The 26,605-nt window shown below is 38.8% G+C and overlaps 1 protein-coding gene across 4 annotated transcripts in view; it reads left to right on the top strand.

The window, feature by feature from the left end:
- EVL (Enah/Vasp-like) overlaps positions 1-26,605 on the top strand; it is a 182,119-nt gene that overhangs the window by 65,282 nt on the left and 90,232 nt on the right. The window contains exon 1 of one of the 4 annotated variants that reach the window (XM_012747076.3): positions 25,160-26,292. The exons of the other annotated variants lie outside the window; for them this stretch is intronic. Coding sequence (XP_012602530.1) covers positions 26,282-26,292 — 11 coding nt within the window. The 5' untranslated portion in view covers positions 25,160-26,281. Of the gene's footprint in view, positions 1-25,159; positions 26,293-26,605 lie in introns of those variants that run through there. 4 annotated transcript variants of the gene reach the window in all.

Genomic DNA, 26,605 nt, shown 5'->3' with positions numbered 1-26,605 from the left:
ATTTCCTGACAGTAAACTCGAGGTTGAAAAAGAGACTGAAGGCCGGGCGTGGTGGCTCACGCCTGTAATCCTAGCACTCTGGGAGGCCGAGGCGGGCGGATCGTTTGAGCTCAGGAGTTTGAAACCAACCTGAGCAAGAGGGAGACCCCGTCTCTACTATAAATAGAAACAAATTAATTGGCCAACTAATATATATAGAAAAAATTAGCCGGGCATGGTGGTGCATGCCTGTAGTCCCAGCTACTCGGGAGGCTGAGGCAGGAGGATCGCTTGAGCCCAGGAGTTTGAGGTTGCTGTGAGCTAGGCTGACTCCATGGCACTCACTCTAGCCTGGGCAACAAAGCGAGACTCTGTCTCAAAATAAAAAATAAAAAAAAAGGAGACTGAGATGAAAAGACCTGGAGGAATCTCAACTGCATCTTACTGAGTGAAAGAAGTCGGTCTGGAAAGGCTATACGCTGTCTGATTCCAGCTAGATAACATCCTGGAAAAGTCAAGACTGTGAAGACAAAAAAGATCAGTGATTGTCAGAGGTTGGAAGGGAGGGATGAATAGGAGGATGATAGAGGCCTTTTCTTTTATGACTTTATTTTTTTAGAACAATTTTAGTTTACAGAAAGACTGAAAGGAAGGTACAGAGGTTCCGTATATACTGGCCTCCCCTATTATCAATGTGCTCCACCAGAGCAGTACATTTGTTGCTGTTAACCTAAACAATAAGTGACTGAACACCTGAAAGTCACGTTCAATTGAGCTTCATTAAGCCAAGATTTTAAGGACATGCCTGGGAAAAGCACAGCCCACAAAGTGTCTGTTGTGGACTGGGCTCTCCATAGAAGAGGTTGAGGATTTCACATCTAAAGGAACAAGAGAGGGTGCATAGGAAAAAGGGAGGGTGAAGGGCATGAGCAGAGAGGCAGTTGATGGTATTCTTAGGAAGAAGTTCTGTGTGATGCCCAGATGAACATTCAGAAAAGGGGGTAGAGGAAGTAGTCAATGTGAATCTTCTCAGGGTGGAAAGAAGAGTGCTCATATCTCTTCCTTGATATGTATCTGTGTAGATAAACTTTTAATCAACATTTAAGAGTTGATTCAGGCTGCATTCTTAAGATTATAATTGACATGTATACATTTTATAGGGGCTGTATATCTTGAAAGGTGTTTTTGGTTGGTTTGTTTTTTAGGGCTGAAGGAAATAAGAAATATTTTAACCCAAAATACATTTCTTTGTCATATTTTGAGATGGCTGTGGGCAAACAGGAATATGCTGTAAGGCTGTCTAGCTGGTGAGGCTGGGGGAGAGATGGGTTTCTGCAAAGAATCTCTGTTAAATGCAGCTGGGCCTTGCCTATTTGAGCTGGGATAGGTCTGCTAGGTGTCTGGCACCCTTAAAGTTCTAGAAAAAAACATTTCCCTGAGGGCTATTATCATGAGATTTATCTGCATAACAAGACCAACTGGCCAGCCAGGCTTCCTTTCTCCCTCCCATACCCAGTCCAAAAAGAAAAATCTCATTTAGCCATTTTCTAAGCCTGGACTCTGCTCCTATGTTTTCAGGATCAGGTGTACAACTTCAGGCTGGTCAGCTGGCCTCTGGGCATCCTGTCCCAGTGAGAGGACCATGAAAGCATCTTTAAGAGCTCTCCCTGCTCTAAAAATGGAATCTGCTCTATTAAATATTTTAAAATACCCTTTTCCTGAAACCAGTGGCACTGCTTTCAAGTGTGGCTGACAAAAACCATTACTCGGAAAGTAGCTGGTACAGCTTACTTCCTTAGTTTGAGCTGAAAGGAAATGTACTTACTGTTACTGAATTAATGAATCAATTTTCAATGAAACGGAAACCTTTCTAAGTAATTTTGTCCAAATTTTCTGAATGTTGTTTCAAGCGAATGTGCTGATGCTCTAATGTATTTTCTCGGCTTCTACGCTTCAGTTCATGAAAAGGTTTGGCCCTTTCACGGGCACCGTGCAAGGGACCTTCTAGTTCACATGCTGTCTTCTTTGGTGCACAGGAAAGCCCTCTCAGGGAGAAACTGTGGTCCTGCCTCCATGGGCTGTAGGGGACTCAGGGAACCAGTGGCTGACACAGGGCTGGTGTGGGGCACTGGACTACTGGAAAGAGTGCATTGAATCCTGCAGCCTTCACCTGCCCCCTGGCTGGCAGAGCATTTATGATAATGGAATTAGACAAAGAAGGTGAGACAAGCTTCTTTAAATGCAGATCACTATAGAAATGTGGAAGGGTGTTATATTGTAAGAGTCAGCAATATGCTGGCTACCTACCTCCCATGATTTTTGCTTTCTCCCCATCTTCTGTCCTTTCTGCCCTCTCACTTCTATTAGCTGGTTGGTGGATTTTAGTGTTTCCTGGGACCTGAGTCCAGTTCCTCTGCTGGCCTATCATCCTCCAGTGCTCTTTGCTTATCCACTTGGATGTAGATTCAGAGAGGGTTATAATCTGGGAAGTCTGGCTGAGGTGATAGGTCACAGGACATCTTTTCAGGTTCCAGCCCTGGTGCTAGACTTTTGAGCTGGTTGCCTCTCTTGGTGGGCCTCAGTTTCCTATACTGCTTTCTCAACCTCAGCATGGTTAACAGTTGGGGCTTGGTAATTCTTTGTTGTAGTGGCTGTCCTGTGCATTGTAGGATGATTAGAAGCATCCCTGGCTTCTACCCACTAGGTGCCAGTAGCAGCCCTTCCCCTCTGGCAACCAGAAATGCCTCCAGACATTGCCAGATCTTCTCTGGAGAGCATAATCACTTCTCCAAGTGGGGAGCCACTGCTTTATAGTACAACAGGGGCAATAATAAAAATAGTGCCCACTTTGTGGAACTGTTTTGAGTATTAAATAAAGAGTGCGATATTTTCTAGAAACTTGCACATAACTTGTACTGCTGTAATCCTCCGTTCCTGCCACCACTTCATAGTCACCTTTCTAACTATTCGATCTACCTGATCAAAGGACCCTCCTTGTCCTCTTATATCCCCTGTGCTTGCCTTGTCATTGTACTTGCCATGCTGTGTTATGTATTTGAGTGTCATCTTGAAGACCAGGATTGTTTTATTTTGTTTGTTTTGTTTTTTGGAGACAGGGTCTCACGCTGTCACCCAGGCTGGAGTGCAGTGCCATCCTCACTGCAACCTCAAACTCCTGGGCTTAAGCCATCCTCCTGCCTCAGACTCCCAAGCAGCTAAGACCATAGGTGCATGCCACCACACCTGGCTAATTTTTCTATTTTTTGTAGACATGGGGTCTTGTTCTTGCTCAGGCTGGTCTTGAACTCCTGGCCTCAAGGGATCCTTCCTCTTTGGCCTCCCAAAGTGCTAGAATTACAAGTATGAGCCACGGGGCCCAGTCCCAGGTCTGTGTTTTATTTAACTTCGTATCCATGGTGTTTAGCATTGAGCATGTCATTTAGTAGGTGTCTAACACATGTTTGTTAGATGAAATCTCTCATATAGGCTACAGTGCTTTTCAGTTTGCAAAGCACATTTCAAATCCATGGTCTCATGTGATCCCCACCAAAACTCTGTTGGGTAGAAAGGACTGGGATTATTCCTTCACTTTGTTGGTGAATATGCATTCAGAGAGGTGGAGCTGGGACTGTAAATGGAGTCTGCTGACTTCCTACTGTACCACGCTGCCCATTTGAGAAGCTATCGATAAACTACAGTGTTATTCTTTTTCTGATCTCTGTCCTATCCTGGATAGATTAACTAAATCAGCCAGTGATGTTCTCCCTAGGTGTCTGTGTTTGTGGTTAATTGGCAGAATGAACAATGGAATGAATCAATGAATTCTTGGAATGCTATGAGGCAAGTGTGATCACTGATGATCTTAAGTAGTTTTGACAACTTTCCTCCAGCCATATCCTGAATCTCATAAAAGCCAGGTTTATTTCTAGCCTAATTAGAGTAGTAGGTCATCCAGAACAGCTCAGAGCAGAAATAAAATTTTCAGAGGAGACCTGTTTACTTTGATTTGATTTTTTTCCCCATTTTGTCACTGAAAAAAACTGTTGACATTTCAAATTATAGAGTTCCTTCTCCTTAAAGGCCTCTGAGATAGTGCGCATGAAAGACTGAAAACCTAAATGGTAAGAAAAACTCAGGAGACAGTGCCTTATACTTATTGGCTAAACATTCTCAATGAGGAAATCTGAAATGCTCCAATGTACATTTCCTGTGAGTGTCATGTCCATGCTTAAGAAGTTTCAGATTTTAGAACATTTCAGATTTCAGAGTTTTGGACTAAGGATACTGATCCTGTATGAAGGAGGGATTGAGTTATTTATTCTCTGGCAAATACAGTGTTGATAAGAATTTTGACAAATGATAGGAAGGAGTCCTGGGCTAAGCATCAGGAGAGTGAGTTTCCAAACTCAGCTTTGCAGCCACATTTTGAGACTTTGGACAGATCTCTTTCTTTTACATGACCCCAGTCTTTTCATGAGGCCATTAAACCCAAGTACATTTCATTTGGAATGGGTTGTTGAAAGAAAAATAAAAAACAGAACAAAACAAAAAAAAACCAAGGCCAGAAACAGTCATTTGTTCAAAATAGAGTTCAAAGGAAGTCATTTGATCCAATCTCTTATCTAAACCAGCGGTGCATTATAGCTACAATTGGCTAGATGGCCAATGTCAAACCAAGATAGTTTTTCTTATAGCTTCACCCTCCAAAAATGTGAAGTATATCCCATGCATCCCTGCACTCCTTGTAATTTGGACAGTACCTGATTCCAGCCAATGGTCCTAATCCTCTCCCCAGGGATTACACAGAAGGATTCTTTCTGCTGAGCTCCATTTCATAGGTCCAGAGCTAGCACTCATCCTCTCCTTCTTCACTCCAGGCTAGACAGCCCCCTTTTCCTCAACCAGTCATCATCTGTTAGGATTTCTATTTGCCTTATCATCTTAGTCACCCTCTAAGAATGCGTCCAGGTTGCCAGTACCTTCTTATGTTATAATATCAGAAATTCATCTCAATACTTTCTGTGTGGTGTGGGGATGAGGGGAAATTTCTCCTTCACCCTAGTAGGTTAACTGAAAGATCAGCTCATAATTAAGGCAAATTAATAAGAAAAAGAGGTTTGTTTTTTAGAATACCACATCTAGTATGTTTGTGTGATACCACTTTATAAATGACAGAGCCCAAGTTTATAGTTTGGCTAGCATTTAAAGTGGTATATCTGGGAACAGGGGGTCTCAGATAACCAAGTCCACAGCGTCCTGATCATCTAGGGGGAACCACTCATATACTTTATTGCCACACACAACAAAAGGATCAGTGTTATTTACAGATAAGGTCTGTTGGAACCTGCGACCTCCCAGTCTGGAGTGTGCTGTGCCTCTTCTTTCTCACTGGCACTTGTGTCCATGTGTCCCTGCCAGTCTGTGAAAACAGAACAGCTTGTGAAATATTTTTATATAAAGGGCCTGTGGTCTGGTTCTGGCAGTTGTAGGGCTTAGTTTTGTCACCTAACTAAGTTCAGACTTTTAGTCTGTCTATATGTAGTCTTAGTATTTGGCAACTTAACACAAGGAACAAGTGAGCTATCCCAAGTTGCAGAGGCCTGGCTTGTGAGCTGTCCATAACATCTGGTGATTTGATGAGTGATGACATCATGAGGGTTAGTGTCAGCATCATCTAAGACAGGAGTGGGAAACTTTTCATGTTGGAAGGCCACATTAATTTAGCTGTAATGAAATAAGGCCACATTCAAGAAACTTTAATTGAATATACTTAAAACTATACATTATTTTGTAAAAATCTAACTACTGTGTACTTAATAATTTCAAAAAATGAAAACTATTTGTTAATTTTAATGTTAATTAATCTTTTAATGACTTTGTTTTATCTGCTATTTGTTGGAAAGAATTTGAACATTTGGTGGTAGCATGGAGGTCTACAGCTTCAGTTAATCACCATAGGTCCCCAACCTATGGTGAATTGTATAATTATTTCATTTTGTATTACAATGTAATAATAATAGAAATAAAGTACACAATAAATGTAATGCACTTGAATCATCCCCAAACCATCTCCTACCTCCTTGGTCTGTGGAAAAATTATCTTCCATGAAAATGGTCCTGGTGCCAAAGAGGTTGGGGACCAGTGCTCTAGATGCGTATCAGTCATTTGTGACCTTACAAGCATCTTGATCTGGGTTAGGTAGGAAAATGTAGATTCACAGCAATAAGTGGTTGAAAAGTAAGAAAGCATTTTTCGGGCAGGTTGCCAAAGGTGTAAGTATTCTGCATTTTTCCATATATCAATTGGATCTTTCTTAGCATCAAACAATGACTTTAAAATGTCATGGTTTGGGACATAATGAGAGTTCAATCAGTTCCATCTGTAGTTCTTCAGGTGCCTTGGTGATATCAACTAGGTGAGGCTGAAATGCTCATTTGAATGTGATGTCATGATTCTCAAAGTCAGCAAATCTTTCATTGTATTCTCCAATTAATAGGTTCATAACAGTATTCTTCAAATGATTTGCATATATCATCCTGCTCATCAGTGACCTTTGTTAACTATGGAAAATGTTCATCCAAAATTTCCTTTTGAAGAAGCGTTTTGAAAAAAGATACCTTTTTTGAAATGTTTGGATTTTTTGCCACATCTATAGACTCAGTTTTACCTTGCAAAGAATATTCAGGTTGTTTTGATTTGACATGATATCACATAGAATGCTACATTCTTATAGAAATCTTCTTTCAATAATTAACATTGCTGATTTTGTTCTTCATAAAATTTAACTATCTGTTCTCGCAGAGAGAATATTTTGGCTAACACCTGTCCCTGCAATAGCCAGTGCCCTTTAGAATGATATGGCAAATCCACACTGAATACCTCATTCTTCAACTTTAGCATGTTCTGAAACTGACAATGCTGTGTTGCATTTGCACAGACCGTATATATGCAAAATGTCGCTTAAAATAGTAGCTTTAGCACAGAGATTTTGCTGGTGCAAGATACAATGAAAAGAAATGAGAGTATATGGATCTGTTAATACTTTTTTTTATCTGTACAATAAACTCTTCACATGTTCATGTCCTGGAAGGTGCATTATCTGTACATGCACTCACTAAATTTACCAAATTCAGTCCAACTTCACGACATTTATCTTGAAAGTTGTTGAATCTATCTATTCTCCATGTTCTGTTCTAAAGAGTGCCCAAAATGAGTAACTCTTTGTGGCAAAGAAATTCTTCTATTATGACCTGAATGAAGTATAAAACCTGGTCTGAGTCAGTAGTGTCAATTGAGTCATCCAAAGTGATTGAATAATATATATTTTCCTTTTGAAGTATTGCATGAAGTTGTTCCATTAAGTTGAAGGCTAATTCATGATGTCAAGAGCCCATCAAGGACTCAATAGGAATTGGGAAGTCAACCTTGGAAAGAGACTTAATGTAGTTCTGGAATCTCGAACTCCATAGGTGGCCTTAAGGCTAAAGGTTCCCCACCCCTGATCTAAGAGGTATAAGAATGCCGTCCATGGAATCAAATCATAGGGGCTGATCACAGTATTGCCCTAGCATGTTGCCCAGAAAAGATAAAAACACTTTCTAGGGACTTTACCTGAGCAAAAGACAGTTCTTGAGCTTCCACAAAGGTTTTTCTGTGTCTACTTGACTCATCAACAAGAGAAGCAGCATGATGTTTTCTCTGCTTGTGGATGCCACATCTTGTTGTACATCCATCTTCTGGACTGGTTCTACTAGGCGCTTATATTGGTAGAAACAGAATGAGTTCAGATTCCTTTGCATGATCTAGATGTTGGCATAACCAGCAATTAGATTGATAGTTAGTGTGGCCAGGGTTTGAAAGATTGGTGCAAGGGGATTGCCAGGTCAGTGTTTGACCCGCTGGACAAACAGTAAGGGTTAGTAAGATCAAGGCGTAGTTTGAAAGAAGAGTCATAGTAAAAGATTAAAAGGGAGAATAGGACAGACTAACACAGTCTCCAGTCAGCTTCCAATGTGCAGTCCTCGAAAGGGGAGGCTTAAAAGATGAAGTGTTTAAAAAAGACCTGTGGGGGGTGGGTAAAAAGGGAGAAAAGGCAGGAAAAAATGAGTTTTAGATGAAAAATGGGGTTTCTTGATCCATGATCTTGGGAAAAAGCTGTCTACTTTATGAAGACGTCTGCTTCAAGGGCCTGGGAGCTAGCCCTAGAAATCCTTACTCTCGGGTCACCTGTAGGGGTAGTCAGTCCTTCAGTTGTCTTGGTATAGTTTGGTGTGGCTCACATGAATCCAGGAAGATTATTATTTTATTTTGATGGTGGTGTAAGTAGTTAACAGTACTTCATAAGGGCCTTCCCAGCAAGGCAACACATGTCTTCTTCTAAAAACTTTGATGTACACACAATCTCTTGGCCAAAACAAATTGCAAGGCTAGTTAGTTGGTGGAGGCTATTCTTTCACCTGTTGATGATCTGCTCCAAGCCTATTAATTAGCACCTGTGTGTAGCTAGTCATGGTATCAATTGTTCCCTTATGTCCCCATAGTGTTCAGTCAGCCAGGGAATAGGTTTAGAGGTGTCGGTAGGCATGGGGTGACTGAACACTGTTTTAAAAGGGGTTAATCCACGTGTCTTATTTGGAATATTCCAGATTTCCTAATGAGAGCCAAAGGTAATGAATGCTTCTGGCCATTTAAGTCCAGTGTCTTGACAGACTTTTCCCAAAGTCCTTTTTATTTCTAGATTTTTATATTCCACTTGCCCTGAGAATTGGGGATGATATGAGGTATGAAATATTAATAAGTACCCCAGAGCCTTTGCAAACAAGTAGGTTATTTCTGCTGTAAAATAAGTCCCTTGCTCTGACTGAATCCATAAAAGAAAACCAAAATGAGGAACAATCTCATTTACTAATTTCTTTACCACTGTCATACCGTCAGCATGCCTTGTTGGATAGCATCAGTCCATCCACTAATGATGGAAATAATAACCAAACAGTGAGAAAAGCCAAAAGCTGGAGGTAAATCTATAAAATCAATCTGGGGTGCCACAAGGGGCAGTCTGGGCCTTTGGGAGCTTCCTGGAGAGGGTTAGTTTGCTCCAGAGATTTGGTGAGATTTACAAATAGTGTACTGGGAAATAATTTGGTCAGAGATTTTGTGGATCCCAGGGCAGTACAACTATATATATATATATATATATATATTTTTTTTTTTTTTAATTATCTCCCATTTACATGTATGTTCCATCTGATGGGAGATAAGTACAAGTCAAAAAGTTAAAAGGGGCCACAGGGAGTCTGTTTGGCCCAACATACAATCCATCTGATAATTGTTTAGTACCCTTTTGTGTACACTTATCTTTTTCAGATTGTGGGACACTAGCCCAGTGATCAATAATATTAGACCAGGGATTAGGGCAGGGTAATAAATTGAGTGGAAAAAGGACAGGGAGGGCCATTTTTGGCTGTATATTTAGCAGCCCTGTTTTATCACTTCTAGGGATATAGCATTCATTTCCTCAGTGTGGGCGGGGCAGTGAACAATAGCAATCTTAGCAGGAAGGTGAGTAGCTGTAATTGGGCAGGTTATAGGCCCACTGGCAATAGGAGTGCCATCAGGAGTTAAGAAACCACAAGGTGTCCATATTGTGCTAACTGCATGGCAGACTCCAAGGGCATATTTGAAGTCTCATGTAAATAGTGGCAGTTTTTCCTTTTGCTAATGTGCAAGCTTTGGTGAGGGCTGTGAAAAAATTGACTCAAGGCATTTTGGGGTGAGCTTTTGAGTGCCCTGAGATATTTTATGTCCTAAGTAATTGTTATCTGTACCTACTGGAGTGTAGGCCTAGAGGCTTTATGGCCTCATGCAGCTAGACTTTAAAAAAATGAGGAGTCTAAGAGGGCACACTGTTTACCAAGCACCAGATCATCATGTACTGAACAAGTACTAAACAGAGTGGATCCCTGGGTAAAGGTTATAGAATCCAAATCAGCTTTGAGAATTTGAGAGAATATTGAAGGAGACACTCAGCATCTGAGGTTTTTGGGTCCGTGTTGTCTTCCTCTGAAGGCGAATGTGAGGAGAAATTGGGAATTAGGGTGACAGTATCAAAAAGAAAGTTGGGCACAGGTCAATTAAAGTCACGAAAACTAAAAGGCATTTGAGTTAATTTCTGCCTTAATAAAATATTTGATGTAAGTGCTTATTTTTAAGCTAATTAATTAGAGCTCTTTTATATATTTGATAGTAAAATATCACATACACGTATATAGACACGTAGACATATAGACATAGAGGCAGAAGCAGATCTTATAGCTCTTACAAAGAATTTTATTTGCCAGCTCTTAAATATTTTTTATTCAGACTATCTTTTAATTACCTATTTTACTGTTTAAAGCAATTACTTGCTAAGCAACAATTTGCCTTTAGTAAGATTTTGCCATTTCTGTAAGCATTTGCTGCTTCCAGGGCCTAATACTTACACGTGTATAGGTAGGCATAGCCAGAAAGTAGAGCACTCAATTTTTCAGAAATTAACTATCCTATTTTCACCTTGAATCTTGGTGTTGGCTCTCAGATCTCCATAATCAACTCAGTGATTTTTCCTTACCCAAGTGCACAGAAAAAGGAACAAAGAGATGGAACATGGAAATCTCTGTGAATTCCTGAAAGCTGGAGTTCATACCCCTGCAGTATTGCTGTTTACTGTTAGTTTCTGCCTGACCCAGTGGGACATTTGAGGCTCTAAGTGGATCTAAGCTAGTTAATTATTCAATCCAGTCTGATACCAGACCTAGTTTAGTTTCTGTCATGACTTCTGAACCTAGTTAGGATAAAAGAAATTGCTCAAACTCAGAGAGCTCAAAATCTGTGGAGCTTTGGAATCTGAGAGAGGATTACCCGTGAGCCCCAGCTGCAGCAAGAAAGCAGAGGACATGGCAGGTCCAGCAGGTACCTCACCTGGACTCCTGGTGCTCCTGGGAGTCTCTGGGAGCTCTATTTTGGAACCCACTTCTGACAAATTAAATTTCACTGAGCAAAGAGTGATTCACAAATAGGGCAGCTGAACCAGAAGAGATTCAGAGAGACTCCAAAGCTTCAGTGCAATTAAAGAAGATTCTTGGACAGAAAAGAGAAAGTGACACAGAAAATGGAAGTGAGGTATAGAAACAGCTGAATTGGTTAAGCTCAGCGTTTACCTTACTTAAATAGTTTGAACAGTTGGCCACCTTTGATTTGCCAAAACTCTATGATTGGTGAAGAGGAAGGAGTTAGGGAGGAGGGAAAATGAATGGAGCAGACTTTAGCTGGGACAAACAGTTGACATTTTTGCTTTTGAACTTTTTTATGGAATCCTTGTTGCATTGAACTTTTTTTTTTTAACTAAAGTACCCTTTTAAGTGAAACTAGTAAGCCTTAACCCAAGTTATAACTTAATCAAGGAAGCAAGAGGTGTCTCCAAAGAGGTGGAAAACAGTTTTTACAAGGTCCAAAATGTCACAAAAATAGCTTAATGAAAAGATAACTTGATAGTCATACATGAGGAATAACTCACAATTTTTGTCTAGCCATCTTTTCTAGGGTCCCAGTTTTTCAGCTGACCATTTATACACAAATGTCTAAAAGGCTTGTGTGGCCTCACAGAATACAAAAAATCAAAACCTATGCACAGAGGGGAAAAGGTCAACAAACAGCAAAAGTTACACAAACACCAAACCAGAATGGGCTTGTTCCCTGGCTGGAAATCAAACATAGGCTGCTGAGGTAAAAGCACAGAACTTTAACCATTAGGATACAAGGTAAATTGGCCTCTGCCACTATTCCCACAGGGGGCAGTGTTCACAGAATTTTTATCTTTGTTTTACATCGGACATTTGCTCTTCAATATTGTCAAGAGAATTTTAAAGGCCACCCACAACATTATGTGTCTTTCTTTTAATCTAATTTCTCTATTAATACAAATAAGACAAATGTTTAGAATAAGATAGCTCTAAATTTTTTTTTTTTAATTTAGAAGTCTTTTAATTTAAAGGATCCATCTTTTGGCCATTAATAACTAGAATTCTCAATGGTATATTTATTCCAAAAGTGACTCAATCTAATTCCTCTTCATAGAAAGCCCTGGTGGTAATATTTTAGGTTTAGGCTGGACAGGGCACAGAGAAAGCAGTTCCCATGATTCCCAAAAATCCAGTCTCAGAAATAGAAAAGATAGAGAGGATAGGATCTTTTAAGACAAAAAATCCCCTACACGTTCAGTACAAAGAGTGTGCTGCTTAGAATCTCTGTGTCTCAGGCTTCCAGTTTTTTTTTTTTTTCAGACTGGCCACAGGACATGTTTCAAAAAAGCATGTCCCCAGATGGCAGAGACTGAGGAGAAAATTCCCACTCAGCCACAAGACAAGCTCAGGGACATGAAACAGGATGAGAGGGGTGTTACCTCCAAACCAGGTTCATTGACTGCTGCCCCAGAGGAAGCCAGTACACGGAGACAGCAGGCGTTACAGCAGAGAAAGGGTTTAATCCCACATAGCATTAAGCAGGGAGATGGAAAAATTTCTCAAATCTGCCTCCCCGAGAATTAGGAAGACAAGGTTTTTAAAAACAGTTTGGCAGGCCAAGGATTAGGCAGTTAGGTTTGCTGATTGGCTAGGTTCATGGCAAAACTATAGGGGTGTAGAAATCATGCTTCAGTTCCTGGGTCACAATTCCAGTTGAGTCAGTTTCTTAGTATGAGCCGCTGGTCTAAGTGGGTCAGCCAGTCCACTAGAATGTGGGACCTGGAAGATATCTCAGAAACTACCTTCAGGTTTTGAAAGGATGGCATTGTCTATGGAGAAAGTTAAGGATATTTATGACTACCAACTATGGGACTTTAGCAATTATGGACAGTGATTAATTATTATCATTACTTTTAGCTAGGCCTGTTCCTTCACAGAGTTTTGGGGCCCTTACCGCAGTTCTCACCTTACATCCCTTTATTGATTTATGTAAAGGGTGGTTTCAGTTCCCCCTGGCTTTTACCCAGTGTCATTCCTGAGGTGTGGGCAAATGAGGAGAGAAAAGGCAGACCACTGTTCCAGCTTCTTCCAGCTGGTGAGGGGCATAGTTGGTGTTGTGCACAGGGTAAAAGGAACAAAACCATTTTGGGGTCATCTGCAAATATCCATGGTTGCTGGGTTTCAGACCTAAGGTTTGTATAACGAGAACATTAGTACCCTTATTTACAGCCTTAGCACAGTATTGAAGTGAACAGTGGACTGACTATAAGATAGATAATGAGCCCTAGAATGAAGAGTGAGAGTCCTAAACTCAGAGGTCCCTGTAGAACTAATCTGAAGTTCTGGGGAATTCAAGTGAATATTCCCCAAAACCAATCAGGCGTGAGGTCACTGGTAGAGACCTATTGTAGCCACACAGCTTGTTGGGAATTTTTTTCTATTCTGGTTTCAGATAAGTCCTAGAGTTGCAGGCAGGTTTACTAATCATGTCTCTGTTGGCTGTACTCCCTAACTAGGGACTAGTGTCCAGCAGGTTTTGCTATCAGTGTCCTGACACCCTCCTGGCAGCCCTCCCTTAAGAGGTCTGTGGGGGACAAGGCACTGTGGCTCACACTATAATCCTAACACCCTGGGAAGCCGAGGTGGGAGGATCGCTTGAGCTCAGGAGTTCAAGACTAGTCTGAGGAAAAGCAAGACGCTGTCTCTACCAAAAATAGACAAAATTAGCCAGGCGTGGTGATGTGTGCCTGTAGTCCCAGCTACTCGGTAAGGCTGAGGCAGGAAGATCGCTTGAACCCAGGGGTGTGAGGTTGCTGTGAGCTATGATGATGCTACAGCACTCTAGCCCAGCAACAGTGCGAGACTCTGTCTAAAAAAAGAGAGAGAGAGAGAGGTCTGTGGGGAAGGGAGTGGAGAGTCTCAATCTTTTCTATTTCAGCCACAGAAAGACCCGACTGCACTAGTGGAGACTCTCTATAGGTACGGACCTGCCCCTAGTACACACAAAAGACAGCTTTGCAGTGTTACTTCTGTAGCAGCCATCCCAAAATATGTCAAAGAAATGTATTTTGGGGTAAAATATTTCTAATTTCTTTCAGTCCTTACTTTGAAATTAAAGGTTTTACATATTGAAACCCAAGATGTTATCTTAGGACTAAGAAGCGGGAAGACGAAAAGAATCCAAATTGGAGCAAATTTAAATGTATCATTCTGAATCCTTTTGGCAAGTCTCTTAGTCCTGTGAACGGATCAGTTTAGTTACACAGTTGTGTCTTATTCCATGTGCTGGCATTGTAGACAAGGCTAGAATCTAATACAGGTGGACTATAGTATCTTATTTCTCAACCATATTTTTTCTCTCTCTAGTTTCCCATTTTTATTAAAGACGAAATCATAGTAGAATCAATTTATTTGCCAAAATAAACTTTGTTCTCATTACACTTGGCCTGGTTATTTGCATAAGGTACAGTAAGAATAATTATTAGCCATATAGACTTTTCCTTTTTTTTTTTTATTTTAATTGGCTTTACTGGAAATTTTTCATAAGGAATCTCAGGTGAGACTTGAAAGCCTCTTTCGTCAAGCCAAGGGTTTATCTGTGCCGTTAGATACCTGAATGAACTGGGTAAATTCCTAGAGGTCCAGAGGTAACTTGGGGTTCCTGGACCTGTCAGGAAGTGACATTCTTTACTCCCCACAGATCAGGAAATGTTATTGAAGAGGTACCTGGCCAGTTTTTCCAAAGGGTTGTTTTTCAGCCTTTTACAAAGTCAACCTTAATTCCTTAATGCAGTCTGGGCACCTCTGAACATATGCCATTCTAGTCAAAGCCTTGGTATTAATAAAATAACCAATGTCTTCCTTTTACAGAAGAAAACAGATTCTTTTGAACTTATCCAAATAACTATATTGCCATAAATTAAGAACACTTTAAAAGTTTTCAAGGCCGGGCGCGGTGGCTCACGCCTGTAATCCTAGCTCTCTGGGAGGCCGAGGCGGGCGGATTGCTCGAGGTTGGGAGTTCAAAACCAGCCTGAGCAAGAGCGAGACCCCGTCTCTACTATAAATAGAAAGAAACTAATTGGCCAACTAATATATATAGAAAAAATTAGCCGGGCATGGTGGTGCATGCCTGTAGTCCCAGCTACTTGGGAGGCTGAGACAGAAGGATCGCTTGAGCCCAGGAGTCTGAGGTTGCTGTGAGCTAGGCTGACGCCACGGCACTCACTCTAGCCTAGGCAACAAAGTGAGACTCTGTCTCAAAAAAAAAAAAAAAAAAAAGTTTTCAAATTCTGGAGAAATCAAGTAGAGAGTAAAACAAATGCTCCAAATTTTGCTTATAAGTTGATACTTTGTTGTAAGCTATAAATAGCTCAAAAGAAGGAAAAAGATTTTCTTGACTTCTGGAAAACAAAACACAAAAAGAATCAGCAATGTTTCAAATAAAAAGTCATAAAAAATTAGTTCAGTCCCATGTAATTAATTTCTCTTCTGTTTGAGGTTGAATTAGCAATACTCATAGACATATCAGCTTTCTAATTAAAGTCCTAGAAGTTTGTTTTGTTTTAGGCCCAATGATATATAATCTCCAAAGCTGTCAGAAATTTGTATTCAAGAGAACTTGTCAGTTCTTTCCATGACTTTCCTTAAAGAAGTGAACTTTGAATCAAATGTAGCCAGTTAAAACCACTTTTTGAGAAGAATCAAAGTAAAATAATAATTGCCTACAGATGACAGAAGTCTTAGAATAGCCATGGTGAAAGAGACAATTGACAAAGAAAGTTGGTTATTTTTGTGGCATATAACAATTTAACATAATAACCATAATTATTACTGATAACATACATTAAGACATATCCATATTTTATAACATTGGAACATATATTTATGACATGTTTATACAAATATAATCCAAAGAAAGTTAAACACCATTTCATATTTGGCAATGCTTCCTGTATGGTTGTAACATACCAAATAAGCCTAATATGTCTTAGACTTTCAGTGACCCTAATATTTAAAAAGCTAGTTTGAGGTCAGAAAGACTAGATTTAGAATTTTGAGTTTGCAAAGTTTGTCAGATAGCAAAGGCTTAAAACATTTGTTCAAATAGAATCACAAGTCACTGTAAAATAATGGTCATTTATTTAACCAAGAGTGATAGTCATCAGAAGACTCTGAAGGTGGTTCAGAAAGTTACATGGGTATAAACCATTTTAAAGTTTAGTTTTTCTGATTAGTCAAACACTCAACATAGACAACACATGCTTAAACATGATAAAGCATAAAGTATTTGTTTCTTTTAGGTCAGTTATTGAAAAGGTAAAGAAAAACCTTCTGTGGTGCGATTTTTTTAAATTAAAAAAGAAACAGGTTATAGAATTAAAATTAATACATCATGTAATATCATTAAGGGCAAATTAATATTTTAAGAAAACTTTGTTTTAACCAAAATTTTTCTTTTTAATTATAGCCAACTGGATCACATACAAAATTCCTTCATAAATTCCCTTTTATGAACTCTATCCCAACTTACATAGACCATCTACAACATATTGTAAGCTTTCTGTTTTTGTCTCAAATTTCCCTTTTCATAAATAACCAGTCATTTTACAATGAAAAATTTCCATATAGGATCCTTTCTTATATTATTAATATTCTCCTTTCTGTTTAACCTTTCTTACCAAAATATATTTCTATATTCATTGCCTTTTTACATGACTTTCTCTTACTCACAAGTGACTTTCTATCTTGTTTTTTTTTCTCCTCAAATTTGTATTCTGAGTCAACCTTTAAATAACCTCTGAATTAGACAAACATATATATTTAATAAGAACACATTTTATGCTTCTTTGATAATTTTTCTTATTAAAAACATATCTTCTTTGATGTTTATTCATATCAAAGCATGATATGAGTAAACATATCTTTATGTTTACACATAGAATCACATGTATTTACTAGAATTCTTATTTTTAATAACTTTAAATTTTTAGTGAAAACTTAAAAAGCAGGAAATTATGAATCATCTGTCACAAAACAAGATTACAGGTTTCTATAAAACTAGTCATTCACATAGCCAAACTGATAATTAAAAGATTCTTAAAAAGCAAAAATCTTACTCTTTTATAGAAAGGAGACTCAGTTTCCTAAACAATCATGAGACCTAATATTATAGACAAACTAAAATACAAGTTAATGAGAAGTCAAACTAAATCAGTCTCTCTTTCTATCTCCTTACCTCACCTTTTTTTGCAGTTTATTTAAAAGGTGAACAAAATATTTTGCTATTCCTATGAATATAATATGAAAATCTAGTTCAAAAGAGAAAACCAAATTTTACCATTATATAGAGTATTAATGGTAAAGCTAATTTTAATAAAACTGTATAAACAAATCCATCTAATTTTAATCAATTTTGCTGTAAGTTAAGATTTCTATAAACCTTTTATAACCTTTACTTTTAACTTTTATATCCATTTAGTTTTAATTATCTTTTATTTTTTAGTTTAAAACAGTTTTTAAAACCTATGAATTATACAAAATTATCTTTTTTAACAAAAACTATGTTTCTGTCTTATAAATGTTTTTATAAAAAATATATCTTATTTTTCATATATTTGAAATTATTTGTCTTCTATCTAGTAGTTTTAATTACATGTAATAATCATGATGTCAACTCTTTAAAAAACCTGGGAAGTTAAAGTAACTTTGAACTGTTATCAGTCCCCAGTTTTTATTAGCATACCTATATTTAGTTTTCTATATCACATAAAAATAAGATCTCATGGTACATAAACTTAAACTTATGTTTAACAATTAATGTTTTAGTATTAGTAGTATTTTACCTTATAAATGACTCAATTTATGATTATCCTCTTTAACTTAACATGACTTTAAGATTTTAAGTTATTGAAAACAAGTTTGAAACCTCAAAATAGGTTCCATCCCTAAGGTCTTTCCTGGTCCTCCTAGGCCTCACACAGCCCTGTGGCATCAAAAATGGCTATAAAGGACAGGGCTTCTCTGTGTCCTCAATTCATTCACCAGGTGCAGAGTTCAAGACGGAAAACAGGGTGCCTGGAGGATCCAATTCCTGAGGAGCAGCCAGGAGGCAAAGCTGGGACAGGGAAGAAGGGGCCATATTGGGCTAGACTGTGCTTGTAGCTGCTGGTCCGGGCACTGAGGACACGTCCCCAGGCCTCACCATGGCCACCTGTGCAGACCCCAGAATCCAGAGGCTCAAAACCAAAAACACAAGCTCACAGTCAAATCCAGCATATATTGAAAATATTACAGAAGCAGCAGTTTTATGACCTTAAAGATCTAAACTTTAGTAACAGTTTTAAAACTAGTTTTATTTATCAACAATTACCAAAGTCACGTGAACTAAAAGGCATTTGAGTTCTTTCCTGTTTTCCTGATAAAATATTTGGTTTAAGTGCTTAATTTTTACTTTTTTTTTTAAAGTGAATTAATTAGAGCTCTCTTACATATTCTGTTAGTGAAAAATCCCATACACATGACATGTATAGACACACAAATGTACAGACAGAAGTAGAATTTTTATTTTCTAGCATACATATGTATATATAATTCAGACCATCAATTTGTTAATTACCTATTTTATTGACCTAAGCACAATTTGTCTTCTAAAAAGATTACTCCTAGCTGAAAGAAGGCAGAAAATTTATATTTCAAAAGCGCAGAGCTGGGACTTTAGGCCAAAATATTATATCATCATTTACTCATACCAAAGGAAAAAAGATTGTATGTAGTCCCAGATAAGACAGCATGGCCAGGAAAAGTACTCTAAACTAGGTAAGACTTGTCATGTAAATTTAGAACAATGGCGAGAGGTTCTAGTGACTCAGTCTTCCCTCTTAGACAGAAATTTCCTTTTTTTATAGGTATAAAAATTTTTATGAAAGGGTTTCAAGACATCCAATTAAGGGGGGGAGCGGTGCTCATGCCTGCAATCCCAGCACTTTGGGAGGCAGAGGCAGGAGATTAATCAGAGCAACGAAGTGAGACTCCTATCTCTACAAAAAACAGAAAAATCAGCCAGGCATGGTGACACACACCAATAATCCCAGCCACCTGGAAGGCTGAGGCAGGAGGATTGTTAAACTAGTTAATAATCAGATCCATCACGCCTGTAATCCTAGCACTTTGGGAGGCCGAGGCGGGCGGATCGCTCAAGGTCAGGAGTTCGAAACCAGCCTGAGCGAGACCCCATCTCTACCAAAAATAGAAAGAAATTAATTGACCAACTAAAAATATATATACAAAAAATTAGCCGGGCATGGTGGCGCATGCCTGTAGTCCCAGCTACTTGGGAGGCTGAGGCAGTAGGATCGCTGAGCCCCGGAGATTGAGGTTGCTGTGAGCCAGGCTGATGCCACGGCACTCACTCTAGCCTGGGCAACAAAGTGAGACTCTGTCTCAAAAATAAATAAATAAATAAATAATAAAAAAAAAATAATCAGATCCAATCTGATCCCACACCCAGTACAGTTTGTCTTGCAACTTTCAAACCAGTTAGGATCAAGAATTTGCTCATACTTGGAGAGCTCAAAACACAACTGTGTAGAGCTTCACAATCCAAGAAAGAACTTTCCCATGAACTCCAGTAATGGGCACAACCAGGCAGGTACCTTGCTTATCCACTTGGTGCTCCTGAGGTATCTCTGGGAGCTCGATTTTGGAATCCACTTCTGACAAATTAAATTTAACTGAGTTTAATTGAGCAAAGAACAATTCATGAATCAGGCAGCTGAACCAGAAAAAGTTCAGAAAGACTCCAGCTCTGCAACGTGGTTAAAGAAGATTCATTGACAGTATATATAGTTCAGCATTTGCCTTAAACAGTGGAACAGTTGGCCACCTTTGCTTGGTCAAAACTCAGTGATCAGCAAAGAGGAAGGAGCAGGGAGGAGTGAAAGTAAATAGAGCTGACTCTAGCTGGGACAAACAGCTGACATTTTTGCTTTTGAACCTTTTAACTAAAGTACCCTTCTAAGTGAAACTGATAAGCCTTAACCAAGGTTATAACTTAAGGAAGGAAGAGATGTCTCCAAAGAGGTGGAAAACAGTTTTTATAAGACCAGAAAGTCACAAAAGCAGCTCAAAGAAAGGAAACTTTCACTAGCATCAACCTACGGTACAAGTTACACAAATACCAAACCAGAACAAGTTCATAATTTGCCCAAGAATCAAACCTAGGCTTCCAAGGTGAAAGCACAGAACTTTAACCATTAGGCTACAAGGTAAATTGGCTTCTGCCTTCCTTCCCACAGGGGTATTGTTCAAAGGATTTTTATCTTTGTTTTAGACCAGACCCAGATACCTTAGCATTTAATATCGTCTGTGAGTTTTGGTGCTTTTCCTCCTCCTTCACTCATTCATTCATTCATGTATTCATTCATGAATATTCATTCATGCAGTCACCATTTAGCGTGTACCTTTTACATCCTAAGCAGTATACTATCTGCTCAACTAAGTCATGGTGTCATGTTATAAGGTGCTGCCTTAAATAATGCTTATTTTTTAACTTACTTGCTAAATTGCTTCTCAAGTACCAACAGTTCCTATTCTGTTTTTCCAATATTTTCTGTTGCCCTGACATGATCGATTTAGGAACTGGTACTATTCCTGCAGCACATGGTTATTAATAAGGCCGTTCCATTCATCTAACAGATGAGGAAGCCAAGGTCAAAGGTACGAATGTGAATCCCCAAGAACATACAATATATGTCAGTAATAAAGCAAAGGCTAGAATCCATATCTCATAATACCTTGGTCAGAAATCTTTCTACATCTCTTGATCTTTCTCATAAAGAATTACGAGAACGCACTGTTCAAGTGCTTTATTAAAGCTAGACGATAGAGTTAAAAGAATACCTCCAAAACGTTCACTCTTTTCCTGTTACCTATTTAGTGAAACCAACAAAATACAGTGGTAACATGTGAAGGACAGAGGAAATGAGGGGTGAAACTGAAAGGCACTTTTTCGCAGTGAAGGTGTTTACACTTATGCTGACATCTTTTAGGAAATGAAAAAGAAGACCCTTTGGTACTTTAATCGTAATTGGCTTCTGGCCATTACAGAGTAATGACAATGGCTTGCTCTCTTGACAAAAGCAGCTATGAAACTGAATAAAATGTATAAATTAACTGAATACACAATGGGTACTAAAACTCATACAAAATATTAAGTCCTTGCCATTTTCGGGTATTGAACAGAAAGCATAAGATTCTGATTCTTGAGATAAGACCACCATGAAGAAGCCCCACAATGTCTCTGGCTTTCTGCCTGTGGTCACTGACTGGTCGTAGCGCAGAGTGGTGGAGCCAAGCTTAAAGGTGACCTTAATCATCTCAAGAGAGATGATTAAGAATTAGATATTAGAATTTCAGGCTACTGAAATAGTTGGACTTTGCAGGGCAAGGAACTAGAGAATTGGAAGCCCCGTGATAGGGCAAGGCTAGCAGAGTTCTATGTGAGGATTCACTTTGGATTGTTGGCCAAGGGACTGGCTGTACATGTGCAGAGTGAGACTCTCCGTGAGGCCTAGCAAAGATTGTCTGTTGTAGGGCTAACAGCTGAATGATGATGCCAGAGGTCATTCAGTGCTGGGAGATGTTGGATATCCAGCTATCTGTGAATGAAGAGACCTCACTGAGTGCCTCAGGCATTCATTTGAGACCCCCCCCCAACAGCCACACCTTAAGAGAAAGATTGTGTTCTTGAGTAAGGGGGCCACACCCTAGAGCTAAGTTCAAAGTGGAAATAGAACTTAAGAAGGATTTAAACCAAGCTTCACAGCGCCAAAAGGATCTACCAGCAGTTTGCCCACCTGCCACAACAAACACATTTAAATGAAGACAGTGTAATCCTGTCTCTCTTTAATGTATCATAACAGTGTCTAACATACAGTCATAAATTAGCAGAGATATGAAGAGTCAGAAAATGTGACTTAAGGGGAAAAAAGCAGTTAGTAGACCCTGAGATGATCCTGAAGTTAGAATGAGCAGACAGATACTTCAAAGTAAGTGTAATAAATACATTCAAGGACTTCAAGGAAAAGGTGGATAAAATGATCAGATGGGAAATCTCAACAGAGAAATGGAAATTATAAAAAATCTACCAAGGAAAATTCTAGTAGTAGAAACAAAATGAAAAATTTACTGGATGAGATTAAAAGTAGATCAGAGGCTACAGAAGAAAGACTGGTGAACTTGGAAACAGAGCAATAAAAATCATCTAATCTGAAAAAGGAGAAAATATTGAAAAAGAATTAACTGATCCAGATGCAGTAGCACACACCCGTCCCTAGTCGCAGCTGCTTGGGAAGCTGAGTTCAAGGCTGTAGTGTATTATGTTCACATCTGTGAATAGCCACCACACTCAAGCCTGGGCAGTGTATTGAGGCCTTGTCTTAAAAAAAAAGTATAAAGCAAAGGAATTAACATTGTCTCAGTGACTTGTAATATCAAGAGTTCTACATATGTGTAATTTGAATCCCAGAGGGGAAAGGGGAAAGAAAAAAAATATTTAAAGAAATAATGACCAAATTTCTCAAATTTGGTAAAGAAAACCTTAACTTATATATCCAAGAATCTCAGTGAATCCGTAGCAGGATGAATGCAAGGAGAACCACATCTAAGCCTGTTATAGTCACGCTGCTGAAAACCAAAGAAACAGAGGAAATATTAAAAGTGACTGGAGGAAAAAAGATACATTACATATGAATGATGGCTGGCTTTTCCTCAGAAACCCTGGAGGCCAGAAGATACTGAAGCAACATCTTTAAAGTGCTAAAAGAAAAAAAAAAAACCTCTGAATTCTCTATTCAGAAAAAGTGCCAACCAGCATGGCAAAATAGAGATATTTTTCAGATAAGAGAAAACTAACAGAATTTATTGCCAACATACCTGATGTACAAGAAATGCTAAATATATATATAAATATATATGAGATACATGACCATATAGAACAAAAATGTATAAGGTTGTATTATGAACATGTAATACATATGACAGCCATACCATAAAGGATTGGAGAATGAAATTATGCAGTTGCAAGGTTCTTATATTTTACATGAAGTGGTACAATATTAATTCTAAGTATACATACAGTATAAAGTTAAGGATGTATATTGTAATCCCTAGAAAGGCCTCTAAAAAATTAAGAGTTAATAACTAAAAAGTCAGTAGAGAACTTCAAATGGAATTCTAAAAATTATTTAGTTTACCCAAAAGAATTTAGGAAGGGAGAAACGGGGGAACCAAAAACAGATTAGACAAACAGAAAATGAATAGCAAAATAGTGGATCTATCTCTAACTATATCAATAAATTAAATGTAAATGTACTAAATACCCCAGTTAAAAGATAGAGATTGTCATTCTGGATCAAAATGCAAGACTCAATCATATATTGTCTACAAGATACATTCTTTAAATACAAAAAAACAGCTAAGTTGAAAGTAAAAGGATGTATAGTAGAGTAATATTGTCACCCCCACTACCCTGCTCTAATCCCCAGAACATATGAGTATGTTACCTTACATGGCAAAAGGGACTTTGCAAATATGATTAAAGTTATGGACTTTGAGATGGGGCACTTATCCTGGATTATCCAGGGGGCCCGGTCTAATCACATGGGTCCTTAAAAGCAGGGAATGTGTCCAGGCCGTGGTCTGAAAGAAATGTCACTATGGAAGAAGGGTCAGAGCAATGCTGCATTGCATGCTTTAAAGATGGAAGGGAGGGGCCCTGAGCTAAGCAGTGCAGGTAGTGTCTAGAAGCTGGGTATGGTGAGGAAATGATTCCTCTCTAGAGCCTCCAGAAAGAAACAGCATCTCCAACACCTTAATTTTAGCCCAACGAGACCCATGTTAAACTCCTGGTCCATGTTGGACTTCTGACTTAAAACTATTATCTTACAAAACTGTAAGATGATAAGTTTGTATTGTTATAAGCTACTAAGTTTGTGGTAATTTGTTACAGCAGCCACAGAAAACCAATACAGGATGGGAAATGTGCTAACAAAAGTTTTGAAATACATGAAATAAAAATTGACAGAGTTAAAGAGGGATATAGAAAAATCCACAATTATAGTTAGAGATTTTAAGACCTTTCTCTCAGCATTCGATAGAAGAATTGGACAAAAAAAACCCACAACAACAAAAAATAGTAAGAATATAGAACTTCTGAACAATACTATTAACTACCATTTTGAGAACCTAATTGCACCCAATTTTAGAATAAACATTCTTTTCTTGTGTACATGGTACATTCACTAAGATAGATTATATACTGGACCATAAAACACATTTCTTTAAATATAAAAAATCATACCAGGAAAAACAAAAGAAGAAATCATACTGAATATATTCTCTGACCACAGTAGAATTAAATTAGAAACAAACAGCAACAGATGTAGGAAAATACCAAATGTTTCAAAATTAAACAAAATACTTCTAAATAATCTATGGATAAAAGAAGAAATTAAAAGGGAAATAAAAAGTATTTTGAATAATGAAAAAAATGAAAACTACAATGTCAGATTTGTGATTTGCAACTAAAACAGTGCTTAAATTGAAATTGCGTATCTTTAAAAGCCTTTTAGAAGTCCAGCACAGTGGCTCACACTGTAATCCTAGCACTCTAGGAGGCCGAAGTGGGAGGATCGCTGAACCTCAGGAGTTTGAGACCAGCTCTGAGCAAGAGTGAGACTCTGTCTCTACTAAAAATAGAAAAATTAGCCTGGCATCATGGCAAGAGCCTATAGTCCCAGGTACTGGGGAGGTTGAAGCAGGAAGGACACTTGAACTGAGGAGTTCAAGTTTACAGTGAGCTATGATGAGGCCACTGCACTGCAGCCTAGATGACAGAGTGACTGTCTCAAACCCTACTAACTGCATTTTCAACCTTGAAAGTACATTCATCTCTCCAGTTAGAACTGATCTTTCTTTTGTTCTGTACTCTATACAACTATTTTACACTGTTAGTAATATCATTTTAATGCATCTACTTGCTAACTTATCAATCTCCTCCTTTCTAAACTATAAGGGCAAGTACTACATTCTTTAAAATTTTTGGTTTCTAGCACAATGCATGCCGCTTAGTGGGTTCTCAGTAATTTTTTTTTTTTTTTTTTTTTTTTGAGACAGAGTCTCTCTCTGTTGCCTAAGCTGGAGTGCTGTGGCCTTATCACAGCTCACTGCAACCTCAAACTCTTAGACTCAAATGATCCTCCTCTGTCAGCCTCCTGAGTAGCTGGTACTACAAGCACATGCCATAATGCCCAGCTAACTTTTCTATTTTTTGTAGAGATGTGGGGGAGGAGGACTCTTGCTTTTGCTCAGGCTGGTCTCAAGCTCCCAGCCTCAAGCAATCCTTCCATCTCAGCCTCCCAGAGTGCTAGTATTACAGGCATGAGCCACTGTGCCTGGCTTGTTTTCAATAAATTTTGAAACAAAAAAAAAAGGAAGACATGAAAAAGTTCATGGCTTCTCATGAACTCTGTGGAGATAGGCAAAAGAATAATTAAACCCATTTTACAGTTGAGAAAATTGAGGCCACAGGCTCACTTAATGAACAAATAACAAAGCCAGGTTCATTATTCCACAAATGTTTTTATTTCAGGCTCTAAATTGCTCACTGAAACATCATTAGAGAGCACTATCTCCCCAACGGAAGTACAAATTTTATTCCAAACTCAAATGTTAAGTCTTTGTCAACTTACAGTCTTTATTATCTAGTCTTCTGTTCTCTGGAAGATTTGTGAGTACTCTTCCAAGTTCTTGCAGCCGTTTCATAAAGACCTCTAGGAAGTCATCTGTGCTGAGCCTGCACTTTCTATACCAGATGGGAAACCTAGGTCCAGACCTCTTAATGGCTTTGACTTAGACAAGACTGTAGAGCTAGTTAGTGGTGGAGCCAGCACCACTACCTGGTCCCCATCCCCAGCTGGGTTTTGTCCGCCCTTGCAGGAAGCACTTAGAGGCTTGAGGTTGGCAGCCATGGAGGTTTCAGGCCTGTGCAGTTGCTCTCAGCCACCCACGCTGGTAGGGCTCTTGCACTGTTAGCTTCTTGTTTCTCTATTTTCTACCTAGGTTTCAGTTTTTAACTTGGGTTTGTTTCCCCTTTGTCTATGGTTCAGCTTCCTTTTCCTGTTTTGGCTTTAAGTAGTCTAAAAATCGAGTTGCCTTCAGAGGGTCTGTGGTCCTCTGATCAAGGTAGCCTCGGGGCAATAGGGATTCAACTCCTCAGGGTTCTCTGTGCAGCAGCCTCTCAGCCATGGCCACAAGGTGAGTACTGGGACCAAAAAGGGGGACACAGAAGTATGTCAAGAGGAAACCTACAATTTTAACAGTGAAGGGACCATAGAAATTGTCCCAGATCCCCTTGTTATATTGATTGGAAAATCCAGGACCAGAGGGCAAGAGACTTGCCCAAGGTCACACAGCAAGTTAGTTTGCTCACTCTCCATCTGCTGGTCTTTCTATTACACAGGACTGTGTTTCTTGGGGCCTGTGACCTTTAATGGCTTCTGGGCCAAAAGGGCTTACTCTGAAGTTAACTCCTGCCTCAGATTGTAGGGAGGAGGTTCTGAACTGTCTT

This window comes from Microcebus murinus, chromosome 6 (genome assembly GCF_040939455.1).
Source record: "Microcebus murinus isolate Inina chromosome 6, M.murinus_Inina_mat1.0, whole genome shotgun sequence".
In the NCBI taxonomy this organism is placed as follows: Eukaryota; Metazoa; Chordata; class Mammalia; order Primates; family Cheirogaleidae; genus Microcebus; species Microcebus murinus.
The sequence above is the reverse complement of the archived record's forward strand: the minus strand, read 5'-3'. Positions and strand labels throughout refer to the sequence as shown.